This window comes from Squalius cephalus (genome assembly GCF_949319135.1).
Source record: "Squalius cephalus genome assembly, chromosome: 21".
In the NCBI taxonomy this organism is placed as follows: domain Eukaryota; kingdom Metazoa; phylum Chordata; class Actinopteri; order Cypriniformes; family Leuciscidae; genus Squalius; species Squalius cephalus.
The window spans coordinates 13,354,183-13,368,954 of record NC_137142.1 but is presented as its reverse complement, the minus strand read 5'-3'; the positions used below and the strand labels follow the sequence as shown (position 1 = coordinate 13,368,954).

The 14,772-nt window shown below is 38.5% G+C and overlaps 1 protein-coding gene across 1 annotated transcript in view; it reads right to left on the bottom strand.

Moving 5' to 3' along the window:
- Positions 1-8,862: 8,862 nt before the first annotated feature.
- Positions 8,863-14,772, bottom strand: part of crtac1b (cartilage acidic protein 1b) — a 37,017-nt gene continuing 31,107 nt past the window's right edge. The window contains exons 12-15 of the mRNA XM_079854420.1: positions 11,959-12,104; positions 11,564-11,606; positions 10,542-10,685; positions 8,863-9,358 (exon numbers count right to left, since the gene is read on the bottom strand). Of these exons, the coding sequence (XP_079710546.1) occupies positions 9,246-9,358; positions 10,542-10,685; positions 11,564-11,606; positions 11,959-12,104 (446 nt within the window). The 3' untranslated portion in view covers positions 8,863-9,245. The remainder of the gene's footprint in view (positions 9,359-10,541; positions 10,686-11,563; positions 11,607-11,958; positions 12,105-14,772) is intronic.

Here is a 14,772-nt window from a genome sequence, read left to right as displayed (position 1 = left end):
GGGTGCCGTGTATGGTGCTCTGATCGAACAATCTTCTCTTGCGGGTCGCGGAACATAACTTGTGGATTTTATGGCATTCTGCTCTGAGCAGGGAGGGATCGATGGATTGATTTGGGGGCATGCCGTGGTGACATGGCTTGTGGATCTGCAGATTGCGCAGGAGATGTTTCTGCACCCGAGGAAGACTCGGTTATGGAGATCAGTGTCCAACGCTCCCCAATAGGGACACTGATTCCATTGGGAAACGCGGACGGCGCATTTTGCGGAAAACAATTTATGGTAAGTATAGAAATGACTACCCCCATAAGACAACGCGAGCTCCGCTATGATAGCAAGATAATCGTTTAGCTCGCGCCGTCTATGGGGGAAAGTCGAGCATATAATTTCTGTATAGCGGCTGAAAGCGATACAGAATTCGGCCAGTGATAATGTGCGTGATGTAACCCGTGAATTATTTTTTAGAGTGACTGAGATATCGCCACAGTCCACTTGGCGATTGGACTCGACTGGGGGAAACAGGGACAGGAGAGAACCCAAATCTACGTCTGGGCTCTGATGTTGTTCGTCACTGGAGAAGGTTCTGCGGCAACTGCATTCAGAGGGGCTGGTTGAGGAGTGGCTGAGAAGAGAGAGAAAGGAGAATGCACTTGGAGTGGGTTAAAGGGAGGAAAAGTCGGGGCTGTGGCCGATTGCGGAGGCATCCTCGCGCAGAGATCGGCCCCCGGGATAGAAGGAGGAGGAATAGGAAGAGCATAGTGTGGAAGGGGAAGGGGAAGGAAATGTGCCGGCAATTGACCGGCTAACGGAGGCATCCTCACGTTAGAGTGAGCACCTGGCGCTTGGGAAGGAGGAAAACTGAAAGAAGTAGAAGGGAAGAAAAACATTTGGCTGAGGAAAGGAGTTGACCCGGAAAAGGTTGGCGCCCTTCCGCGACTGGATCCGGGGCGCGGCGGGGCCCGGCGCTGCGGGTGAGGAAGGTGTAAACACTGCGGGACGAGCGATCGGGGCCCGGCGGGCCTTGCTCGTTCGAGCCGATGGGATTGTAGCTGAAACAGAAGGGTGAGAAGATTGTAAGGTGACATATAAATCAAACAACTCTGCTTTTTTCATCCTGCGGGAAAAATTTGCATCTGAATTAATTAAGGCTTGTCTCAGCCCCTTAACTGTCCACTTCCCTATGGGAGGGATGTTTGGGTGCACTGAAAGGTGGGAAGGCGCGGAGGAAGATGATGAGGAAAATGATGAGTTCCTTGCTGGCGGTGGTGAGGGGAGTCTTCGGCGTCTTGGAGTATGCGGAGAGGATCTAGAGGGCCGGCGTCCCCTGTTTGAGGATGGAGGCTCGATGTTGTTAGCTGCTGGAGAGGAAAAGGTCGCTGGATCAGCGGTTTGCGATAGAGACACCTCCGTGATGAAAGACTCATCGTCGGAGGGGAAGAGCTCTAACTCGGACATGACGGCATGAAGGCGGAGTCCGATGCTGAGAAATTTGTCATGAGACAGGAGGTAAGGGAAGGCTTTATTTATACTGGCTTCTTCTTGTGCTGATTGGATGATTACCTGAACATGCTCCTCCCGAACTTTGTTACATAAAACTTCATAAAGAAATATTATCTTACCGTCATCGTGAGGTGAAAATGAGAATCCACTCTGCCAGACTCTCGTGAAAGTGCTTATCTATAGTACGAAATTTATTTCTCGTACCATTTAAAATATATCGTTACCCTCAACTGTTGTCAATGCAACACTCCACGTGTGTTGTTGTGGAAAAACGCCCCACAGAACAGAGGGGCGGGGTGAGCAAAGCTCATTATCATTTAAAGACACATGCACTTAAACGGCGTGCTGAAAACAGAGCTGTTTTTGACCAGGTAAAATTAGTGTTTTCTTACAATACTAATGAGAATTTTTAATTAAAGTATATTACAAACTTTTAATTTAGACCCTAAAGAATCATATTAGCTTGTACAAAAATGGCATTATATGACTCCTTTAATGTGTAAGTTTCGAGCGTAGATTTAATGATGTTATTTCACAATATATCCCCCTACTGGACGCATCAGGAACAACAGGGGCGTAAAACTGCCTGGGGCGTATATCTACCGGCTCCAGGTCTGCAGCCTCCCCATATAGCAAAGTAGTGAGAATGACAGACAATATGCATTAATAGTGACATCACTAACCCTAAAATTTACACAAACCCCACCCCCTGAACACGATTTATAGATTATCAAGACAGAATATGCTAATCAATGACTAGAAGATAACCACACATAAGCTACATAAATTCATCAACTAACCATTCAGAAATGTCCTTCTACATGTTGTCACTTCTTGAGTCTCTCAATCATTGACTCCGTTGAAATCATCTGACTCCGGTTTAGAGTCAGAAGAGGCTAAAAAGGCTAAAAGTTTTAGAAATTTTCAGTGTATGTCTGTGTGAGGTAAAATGACACAAGCTGTTGAAGCTCCGCCCTCTGTGCCGGGTGTAACAGCTCATTTGCCTTTAAAGGAACAGATACAAAACGGTGTTTTTGCTCACCCTCAAAAAGTGACAACTTTAACATGCTATATACAAATATCTGTGGGGTATTTTGAGCTAAAACTTCACATACACACTCTGGGGACATCAAAGACTTATTTTACATCTTGTGAAAAGGGCATTATACCACCCCTTTAACCACTGATTCTTCACATGCTCGTCCTTGGGCAGTGAAAAAAAAAAAACTGGCTTTACCTTCACATAGAGCACAGCGTCTTCTCAACATGATGCTATCCAGTATCCACAGGAATCAGCAGCAGGTTTGAGGTTCAAGTTTTTCCTGGTGTCTGCGCACGCAATAAGTGGGCGGGAAATATGCTAATGTTTCGTCTTGACGTCACAACGAAACGGCTTATGACTCGTTTGAAAAACAATTCATTTCATTGACTCAGAGTCAACTCTTACTTTTGAAAGACCATAACTTTATATACGGTGCACTTTCAGATTTAAAACTTTGCAGGTTGTTTTCATTCACGTAGAGCTATGTTACACACTACATGAAAGGTCATTTTCAAAAATCCATAATAGGGCCAAATAGGCCAAAAAAACACTGGCAGGGAAATAATTAAGTTATTTGCGAGCAAACGCAAAGTTTTTGCTTGAGAAATTAAAATCATTGAAATATATATTTTCCTCCCATCTCCCATTTTTATCCATCACCATGTCCCTTTAGGAGCTCTGTACGAGTCTAATTTAGACCTAAGGAAGCTGTTGCTCTGTTCAGTGACAAAAATAACCTTTCAGCCACACACCAAGACTTTGCACAAAATGTTCATCTTAACTGTAATGCTGCCTGAATCATAATCATACACTGTTCGTTCGTTGGCCAGAGGACAACTGGCCCCCGACTAAGCCTGGTTTCTCACAAGGTTCTTTTTCTCCATTCTGTCACCTGATGGAGTTTTGATTCCTTGCCCATGTTTGCCTTGGCTTTTGGCTTGCTTCGTTGGGGACATTTAATATTCAACAATATTATTGATCTGCCTTACTTTAGGTGGACGATGATGCAATTTTCTTCTAGAAACAAACGTTGTTTTGTGTTTGATATCTTATTATTTTCATGTTATCACTGTGAAGCTGCTTTGATACAATCTGTATTGTAAAAAGTGCTATATAAATAAAGGTGACTTGACTTGACTAGTGTAAAATGGTATAATAATATAAATATTGGCCAAAATTTAAAAAAATAAATAAAATATGATTTATTAATATCCAAAACCATCAAGCAAGAGAATTACTTGAAAGCCGACCAAAACTATCCGTGTTTTGAACTTATTCAAGCCGATGTGTTTCATAAACGCCCAAACAAATCAACCGAGATCAAAGTGTAGAAGAAAAAGTCCAGAAGTTTTAATTCTTTAATCCATCATAGCCAAGTGTCCTCAAGTGCTTTATTTATGAGAATGAGCCATTTTGGTTTGGCCTATTTGCTATGTGAGGAATGCCAATGGCAGCAAACAATGGCAGTCAGTGATGTTCAGACCTCCCAAACTGAGCAACAGAATTCCTACAGAATACAAGCTATCAGCACCAATTTTAATCCCATTCCCTTCAACATCTAAATTCTCCACTCTTTTTCAACCCCATCGATAGTTTATCAGAGCAGCACAGTACTCAAGGAAGAGGAGCTGAAGAGCTGGGCAGGAGATTAATAATAGATTTGAATTTAAATATGACTCTATTCTTGCTTTCACTAAACCCATCAAATATAGTATGGCCAAAAGTATGTGGACACCCAAACAGCACACATATGTGATTTTAAACATTAAATATCATAACATGGCTATATGAATATATAGAGTCAGTACTCCCTAACAGCTTGTTTTCACTGGAATTAAAGGGCCATATACCTATTCAGTTGAAGATGACTCACTTTCACTAAATCATACTTTTTACTACTGGCTCAAAACCAGGTCTCCCAATGTGAAAAAAAAGAAAGATGTATTCGTGGTAAAGGTCATTCCTCAAAAAAACATGATGATATGGCTACTACCTTGCTGCCCGTCATACCCTTCACCCTTTTAAACCCAGACCCAGCCTTTGGAATCTAATGTCGCATACAGAGACAACAAACACACAGCGATCTCGACAGATTACGACTGTTTGCTTTCCTCTTTCCTCGAAAATTTGATCTCACTCCAGTTTTCAGTTTTTTAATTATATTTCTTCATCTACAGTATTTATCTCTTGGGCTAACTTGGGAGTCTGAAAATCTGAAATATGTCCTGAAAACCTGAGCGAGCCCCTACAAGAAAGAGAGCTGTAGTAGCCTCGGGTAACCCAACATACACAGCGCTGCTCTCTTTAATGTGACCCCTCCATACACCTGCTGAAGTTAGTGTTTGCTTTGGAGATGATGAGCGACTAAATAAACATACAAACCACTCGGTTCATGAATGTATTAGTTTTCTTTAAAATGGATGGTTTCGTAAGAATCATTATAAATAAAGCTTCAACCAGGCATCCCTGAAGGCACTTCATCATTAGGATTCATACCAACATTTAAAAGTTTGGAGTGTCTATTTACACTAAGTGCAAATAGCCTGACTTGTTGGCTGAGGTTATTTACACTAACTGCCCACCAATGTCTGGCTGGGCCAGACAAAAGTACAAAAAACGCCTGTAACCTATTAGCATCAGTGGCATAGGGAGTAAGGCGTATTGCAGATAATTTTGATGCGATCAACCAGAGTTTGAATCTGCCTTTTGACGAACTCGTTCTCCCTTTTCCCATCGCGTATCAGATTGTAAAGGCATTTATTTTCAATAAATATGAAGAAAATATGGGAAAAATGGAATTAAAATGCCGAACGGTTATTTAATAATAGGGTAGGTGTATAGGGAGGTCTTTATTGTCCAAATAAGGCGACATAATATTTAATAAATATGATAATTTAACACTCTATGTTATTATTGTATACTGTTTTATAATGTACTAATATACTGAGGTGCAAATAGTATCTAACTACTATTCCTTATTGCAAAGAAAACACTGCTATTTTTACTGTTAATATAATATATTTGCACTTAGTGTACACAGCATATCACTAAGAAAATACTGCTATTTTCACTTAGTGTAAATATATATCTAAGAAAATATGCTAAATAGCCGCCGCCGTAATTTATTCCTGTGATATGAAGCTGAATTTTCAGAAATAATTTTTCCCCATCATCAGTGTCAAATGATCCTTCAGAAATCATTCTAATAAGTTGGTTCTCAAGAAACATTTCTTATTATCATCAATTTTGAAAGCAGTTACGTTGTGCTGCTTAATATTTTTGTGGAAATGTGGTAAAAAATAAATAAAAAAACAGGATTCTTTTAAAAATAGAAAGTTCAAAAGATGATTGTTTGAAAAAAACTTACTGTTAGTGCTGTCAAATCGATTAATCTCATCTAACATAAAAGTTTGTGTTTACATAACACTTTAAAAGTATGTGTTTATATAATGTGTGTATGTATACACACACACAAATACATATGTGTATTTGAGTCACACATATATTAAACACAAACTTATGTTAGATGCGATTAATCACGATGAATCAATTTGACTATATAAAATGTTATAAGTAATTTTGAACTTTCAAACTAAAAAGCTGCTAAGTATTTAATGTAATAATGTTATTTCTAATTCATAATGCAAGTACCTGAGATGAATTGTTACTAAGAAATCTAGCTTTGTATTTTTTACTTTAAGGTGGAAACAGGCTTCTATAGTCAGTCTGGGAGGTTAATGAATGGTGAACATTGCTGCGAGAAAAAACAAGACAAACACCAAGAAAAAGATCTTGACTTTATTTTACACATGGATCCCAAATGATAGTGAATTCTGCAAAAGAAAGGAGCAAGTATTCATTGGATTCACTGGATCTAACCTGTTTTTAAGTCAAAATTGCCATCTTTTCTTTGAACGTAATAGAGTTCACAAAATGCTTATGACTTCGGGGTGCTATTTCCAAATAAACCATTTTCACATAAAAGTAGAGATGAGATCACCATCAGGAGCAGCTCTTCATATAATCTGATCGATCATTCAGTACTTTGCCAACCCTGTTGAAAACACATGTGTTTTGCATGCTATTCTGCCCACCTTAACCAGCCTTAACATGCTATTCTGCCCACCTTTTTTACAGGAAACCCATGCTGGTTAAACAGCTCCAACCAGTCTGGACTAGCATAGAAATTCATGCTGGTATTTTCAACAGAAATTGCTATGGCAGAAAATACGAAGACTGATCGGTCTCACATATCCCTTTAACATGCATTTCTTGAGATTCTACACTGTGCCTTTCCTTGTAGCCATGACACTGAGGTGAGATTGATTTAATCTGCTCTGTAACTACATATCACTATCATTTTAACAATAATTATAGGTGGCATCTGTCAGCTCACGTGAGATCTGACATTCCGCGTGAGACTCGACATGGAACATTAGAACAGTGTAAAAAAATAAAAAGAATCTATTCTCCCCCAGAGACTGAAGGGTCTTTAGCCAATGCATACATCATGAGTCAGTTTAGAAGTTATTTAACACCTCCAGAACACAGTGGATTCATGTCAAATGTTTCTGAGGTTATGACAGTTATGACAGCGCACAATGTTTAAAAAATGCAACAAATGTGGATTCTGAACTCTGTAACAACAGGGATGAACTGACATCTTGTCTAAGCAGACTCATTTCAGTAAAGGACATTCTGTAGGAAATAACATTTACATCCAAAGCTAACGACTATGCAAACGGAGCTCGCTCTTCATTTTAAAATGCCTTTTCATTGAACCACACATGGTTCATTAACCTTTGGTGAATCTTCTGCATAGCAAATGCTAATATTCCCGATAACTAGGGTTGAAAGGCAAAATTAAATCAATTTATAAAAAAATCATTAAAAAAAATAAAAATGTCTAGAGTACATAGTGGTGAATTTACTAATGAGCCTACTGGTTTAGAAAAAAAAGGGGGGGGGGTTGTAACCATTATATATATATATATATATATATATATATATATATATATATATATATATATATATATATATATATATATATATATAAACTGGTAACTATTACCAGTAAATAATGATCTAAAGCATTAGTTCATCTAAAACTAAAATTCCGTCATATTTACTCAAAACAAAACACCATAAATGTGGTCCATATGACTTGTGTGCTATCTTTGCAGACTTCTTAAGCCACTTACAAGCTCTGTGTGAGAAACAGACACATTTTCATTGAATAATGACCTAAACTTTGGTCATAACTCTTCAGATAAAACTATCACATGGCCTAGGAAGACTGCGGACTACAGGCAGACTATTTTATGGTGCTTTTATGGGTTTTGGGATCCTTTTCTGAGCAAACGACGTGTGAAGATTCTTTACCATGTACAGAAAAAAAAATAACAGCGTACAGGTTTGAAACAAAATGAAGATAAGTAATGACAAATGTCATGCTTGAGTGAACTATTCCTTTAAATTTCCACCTATTTCCCACAGAAAACTACTATTTGGCTTGTAACATTGCACAGAAGTTCCAGGTGTTTTTACATTTTATATATTTTGGACATTGGCTATGGATATGTTTTACTTTAGTAGAAAAGATCTCTTTACAGAGCTTTAAAATATTATAACTTTAAAACATAAAAAAAAAATTGTTAATGGCCATAAATAAATAAATAAATAAATAAATAAAATAAAACAACAACGAAGACTCAAATGAAACCTTGACATACTCTAGTCTTAAAAATAAAGGTTCTTTATTGGCATCGGAATTTCCATGAAGAACCTTTAAAATCAATGGAATCTTTCCATTCCACAAAAGGTTCTTAAGTAGAAAAAGTTTATTTATATTATTAAAATGTTCTTCACACTTAGAAAATAAAATGATTCTTTTAAGAACTGTTCACTGAAAGGTTCACTAAAAATGTTTCTTCTGTGGCATTGCTAAAAAAAAAAAAAAACCTTTTGGAACCTTTATTTTTAAGAGTGAACTTGAACCTGACAACTTCTATAACAGTATGCTTAAATCAAAAATAATACAAGTTTTACCTCATGACAAGATCTGGGTCTATGTTTCTGCAGCTAGATTGCTGTGAAATCCCATGTGTGTAAATCTGAACAACATTTTGCTAAATGAAACAGAGTTTTGCGACACTCATCCATGCCAAAAACATGCACCAATCCCGAAGGGAAGTCGTGAGATCTGGTGAGGGTCAAAAGTGTAACGTACAAATCTCATGTGAATGTATTATTCAGAGAACAAGGAATGTAACCTTGCGTGAAACAGATGGCCGGGCATATGCTCTCCTGAAAATCCAGCCCATATGAGACTACTCGCTAGAACCCATCGCCTGTTTATGTGCCTGTAACACGCTGGGACACGGCCTTTTATAAAGATCACTAAAATTACAATCTTATCCCACATCATAGTTGACGGACATGAAGGTCATTAAGTTTCCCTAAATCTAGATGGAGTCAGAATGTTTGTTCTGTCCTAAAAACAGGGATTTTTTTTGTGGTTCCCAACTGCAAAGCGAAGCATTATTTATACAGGTCTGTTAGTGACAACATTGCAGGAGCGACAGATCCATGAAGAGTTCAGTTTACAGCTTACGTCCAAACACCTCAGTGCGAAAACGAAGGGAAAGCAGAGAATCAGAGACCAAGCAGGGTGGCAGAGATGTCAGGAGAGGGGAGGCACTGCCCTTTATGCCCCAAAGAAAGCAGTAAAGGTAGCGAAGAGAGTTAGTAGAGGCCAAAGACGAGACTCGAAGAGTTTGGAGGCTGAGGACCTGTTTCCTCCGAAATAAGCCACCTGAGCTGCAGAGAAGAGGGAAGAGTATAAAATTACACAAATAACTGTAGAAATTACACAAACTACACTGTTTAAAATGATTTTTTTGAAGTACATTTACTGGCACTTTCGAAGTGAAAACTGTTTCAAATACATCCTAAACCTTTTTTAGGTGCACTTACTATTTTCAACTTAAAATTAATTGCAATGAAAATAGGAAAATATTAGACAATTGTTGATGTAAAGTAAGAATATATAGTTATAAAATGAATTGGCCTCATTTGGTCTTAGAAATGTTTTGAGTTCATATTGAAATAATGCAGATTTTGATATCTTTGCAAATCTGAGCACAGTTTTGAGACATTATTGAGATCTCATGGTCATGGCAAGCAAACTAAGTAACTAACGAAATAAACACAACCAACCAGAGCAACAATCAAAACTGAAATTAAACCCTGACATATTTCAAGTACTTGTACTTAGGAAAGTCTATAATACTTGCCGTTTCTTTGTAAATATTGTTTCAAATAAACTAAAACAACACCAATTTTCAAACATAAAATTAATTGGGAGGACTAGAAAGATATAGTCAATGTAAAGTAAGAATATAGAGATAGAGAATTAATTTGAATCATTTGGTCTTGTAAGTGAAAAATGTTTGAGTTTATATTGAAATAACTGACTTGCAGACTCTGGTATCTTTGCAAATCTGAGATTTTTGAGAGAGTATTGAGAGTATAATTTCCAGAATGACAACACAATCTACCAAGAGCAGCACAAATTTGCATCTGGTTTAAGACGTGCTTTTTTTGGGTGGTAAATAATGGCATAAATACCAGTAAATTGACTAGCGCAAACCTTAGTAAATCGCCTTGCGGGATTCATTTAAATACTCTCCTCCCATAAATTTTGCGTCTGACATGGAAACTCCAACAAATGCATATGCAATACGGTCAGCCTCAAAAATAACTGTGTCCACGCATTTTTAGCGCAAATTTTTCTTCCGTAAATCCTGACAGTAGTTTTTTGACGCCAAAAGAGGGTTTCCGCTGGCAAAAGCTGTTAGTAAATCTGGCCCTTAGTATTTTCTCAACTACACCCCTAGTCCCAAAGCTGAAGTGAAAGTCTACCTATGTGAAATGTGAGAAAACAGCTTTTCTCCAGGGCTTCGTATTGCATCAACCCACCCTGGCTTTAGTCTCAACTCACCTACACATGCTGTCCCTTCATCATTAGGCTCATATCCCTGGTTACACCTCTTGTTTGCACGGCACTTGAAGCTCCCGTAAGTGTTCGTGCAGACGGGGCGCTCAGAGGGACAGACAGACGGGAACTGTGTGCACTCGTCTCGGTCTAGGGAGTGAAGAGGAGTGGAATAAATATGAGGTCTTATACATGCTGCTATGGTGACAGCCACATTTAATTGTGAAAGTGGATGCTTCAAGTTATCATTATATGTGTCAGTATAGTTATCAGTATAGGAGTCGCTTCTACAAGTTTAGCTTCTATCAAACAAATGATGGCTGACATAGCTTCTGTACCAACACCTGCTGAGCTGTCTTGCTGTCTGTTGCCTACATAGGTAGCTTCCCATTAAGACAACATCCTAACTGAAATGGAAATTCATAACTCGAGTGATTGATTTGGACTGCTCTGCACCACATTATGCAAACAGGGATTTCATTGTGAATCACATAGAAGAACTGACTCACAATTTCAATAACTTTTGCCATTAGTATGTTGCTAAGCTAAAAACCCAATAACTTTTTTTTTTTTTTTTTGCCATTATTTTTGCAAAAGAAAAACATAAAAAAATAAAATAAAAATAAAAACATTTAAAAAGAGCAAAATTATTCCTAACTTCAAATCAAAAGTCAAAGTTTGCAATAATTCTATAATTTTGCTTTTTGCTCACCAAGGCTGCATTAAAAATATTGAAATACAGTAATATTGTGAGATATCCTTACAATTTAAAATAACTGTTATCTGTTTGAATATATTTTAAATATCATGTATTCCTTTGATGGCAAATCTGAATATTCAGCATCCATTAATCCAGCCTTCAGTGTCACATGATGCTCTATAAACCATTCTAACATGCTGATTTACATATTTTGTAATTGACATTACTCTTGCTTTGTCCACCATCTTTCATTTTGTCATCTTGTTGGAATCCATTATGGGATTTAGGCTTTACGGGAGGTTAAAAGTCACAGAGCTCAAATACTTACCAGTGCAACGCCCATTTTCGTTGACCTCAAATCCTGGTCCACACTGTGAAAATAAAAAGCATTTATTGAATACAACAATGACACTTCTCAAAGAAAGAAAGAACACATCATTGTTTTCTCCAGAGCTGCTTTATAGCTGAATTGAACTCATTCCATACTAAAGAACTTTACACAGTTATTGAACCGAACCGAATCAACACTGAACTGATTTCAACTGAATAATGATTGTTTTGTATTGTCTTTTAGAGCTGCTTTACAGCAAATTGAATTCTGTTTACATCATTGAATTATTTTCCTGTTTATCACTGTAAAGCTGCTTTGAAAGGATCTGTATTGTATAAAGCGCTATATAAATAGAGGTGACTTGACTTGACTTGAGTATGACAGGTATGCACCTCGATCTCCAGCGCTGGGGTCGCCTCCTCCTCATTCTCAGGGTAATAGATCTCCATCACTTTGTTCATATCACTGGGCTCCAGATGCCTAGCCACAGAACGTCCATCTGGCCAGAAGACTTCCACACTGGTGGCCACATCTTTCCCTGTCAGGGCGGCAAAGAAGCAATCCTTTTAATATTTTATGAACAGTCTGCCTTTATAACTTCCCCTCAGGCTTAGGAGACATAATGAATGATTTATTTTCTTAATGTACAGCTCTCCATGGAAAAATACCATTCTGGAGAAAGGGCCCTCCCAAGAAGTTTCTCGGCAAAAGCCAGGTTGGAATAGGCTCTGGTTTGGCACATGCCATGTAGACTCTTAAACAAATGCACAAGAATGTGTTCAGTCTCAGCTGTGGGCAGCAACGTGAGCAGCGAGGCCTGAATACGTCTCATTTGATGTCGGCAAACCCGGTTTCTCATGACTGCCGGTGTGTGGGGTTCACAGGCCAGAGAGTTTCTGGCATAGCAGACACTGAGGCATTACAGCAATGAGGCTCTCATATGCCAGACCGATGAAATCTGTCTGTTGTTCAGTGGATGAAATAAGGAGCCATATAAATGGCACGGTGGTTGGAAAGCACTTCATTTAAGAAGGTTTACAGCGGCATCCATTTACTGACTTCAATCTGATTGTCGAAGACACTTTCTCAGAGACAGGGCGACAGCAATTAACAAGGCAGTTAGAGGAGACTGTCATAGTGATCATGAATGGAGAGATCATCCATTAGAAATGAATGTGGTGGAGGAGGAAGGCAGAAGTTCAAAGGAGCAGAGATGAGGAGGGACAGGGTGGGCTCTAGACTTTCCTTCCATTATAGTCTTTAGTCAAGCAGGAGAGAAGCTGACCGCCTTCCCAGTTCTTAATTAAAGTGACATTTCTTAGGTAAACAGATCCACTGGGCTCCTGGCATGGCCGGACTGGCACAGGTGTCTCTTCAAGACAAAAAGCATGACATTTTCACCAGTGCTTATTGAAAGACACAGTTTAGCTGGGGAAGACACATTGGGCATCTGTTGGGTTTTATTTAATGAAGGGGTAACACTTTGCAATAAGATCTCATTTATTAACATTATTTAATGCATTAACAAACATGAACTAACAATGAGCGACATTCTTACAGCATGTATCACCTTTGTTAATGTTAAAGGTGCAGTAAGCGATTTCTCAAAACTGCTGTTGAACACTGTTGATTTTTTAAATCAACCCAAGCAAACACACCCCTCCCTTCATTGCTCCGCCCCCAAAATGCACGTACACTCAATGCAAGAGTGTCTTCTTTTCAATGCAAGAGTGATAATCGCCCGCACCACACAAGCTCCAGACATGACACTCAAAACCAATGTTACTCACGTATGGAGCAGAAACAACGCTAACCTTAGCACTTTTAGGACTTCCCAGCACTGGAAAACTTTTCTAATATTAACATGGGTCCTAAAGCTCTTGCCTTGTCATAGCCCTCCTTTTGGCAATGAAATTCCTAAGACCTTTTGTAATGTCTCTCAGCTATCTCTCTTTCTAAAGTCTTTCTTGAAATTTCCCTCTAGCTCACTCTCGCTCCTCCCCCATCATGAGTGGACACGCCCCCTACAGCTGATTGGCTACAAGTTTGTTGTGGTGCTCGGTCCGACCCACTTTCAACAGTGTTTTTCAAAAATCACTTACTGCACCTTTTAATAAAAAGGCTCATGTTCATGTTAGTTCACAGTGTATTAACTAAAGTTAACAGATACAACTTTTGATCTTAAAAATGTATTAGTAAATGCTGGGATTAACATTAACTAAGATTAATAAATGCTGTAGAAATATTGTTAATTGTTAGTTCTATCATAACCACTCTGCTACACTGCTGCTGCTGTTGATTATTTCTGTTGTTGTAGATTATTGTTGTCACTGCAGAGCAAGTACAGGGACTTGCTACTGCCAATACAAACACTGATACGCTGCTGTGGCATGTAAGACATGCTGCTGCCGCACAAATAGCATATATACAATTATTTCTAGCAGATCTATACAGGTGGAGCAGGGGAAGGTGGAGGGTTTCAGATGGATTCTGAAGCATGCTGCAAACTGACTCTAACCAGCTATTTAAATGTTGAGCAAAAATCTCATTGGCTGCAGATGTGACAGGAACTAGCTTGTGCCATGTAGTACACAATGTAAATATCATCAGGTTGTGTCATCTAGAGTTTCATGACAGAACTTGGAATTTCATGTTAGCTAATATAGTTTACTGAAAGCTTATTGTAAAGGTTCACTAACAAAAAGTACCATGGTATTTAATGAATTAATGTACATTTAAAATTTTAGGATTTCTAAGACATGCATTTGTGACTAATTTGAGACACCATACTGTAAAGCAGTGGTTCTCAACTCCAGTCCTCGGGACCCGTTGCTCTGCACATTTTGTATGTCTCTCTTATCTGACACACTCAGTTCAGTTCATGGAGTCTCTCTTAACGAGCTGATGATCTGATTCAGGTATGTTAAATAAGGGAGACATACAAAATGTGCAGAGCAGCGGGTCCCGAGGACTGGAGTTGAGAACCACTGCTGTAAAGTATGACAAATACAAAAACATAACTAGGAAATTCATTAAGAACCAAAATCCCATTGTGAGATATAAAGTCTCAAATGTGACATACAGTCGCAATCGTGATAAATAAAGATGCAACTGTAAGATATAAAGTCATAATTTGAGACAAAGTCACCATTGCAAGAAATAAAGTAAAACACTCTAAGGCAGAAAACGGATTTCTATAATCTGAT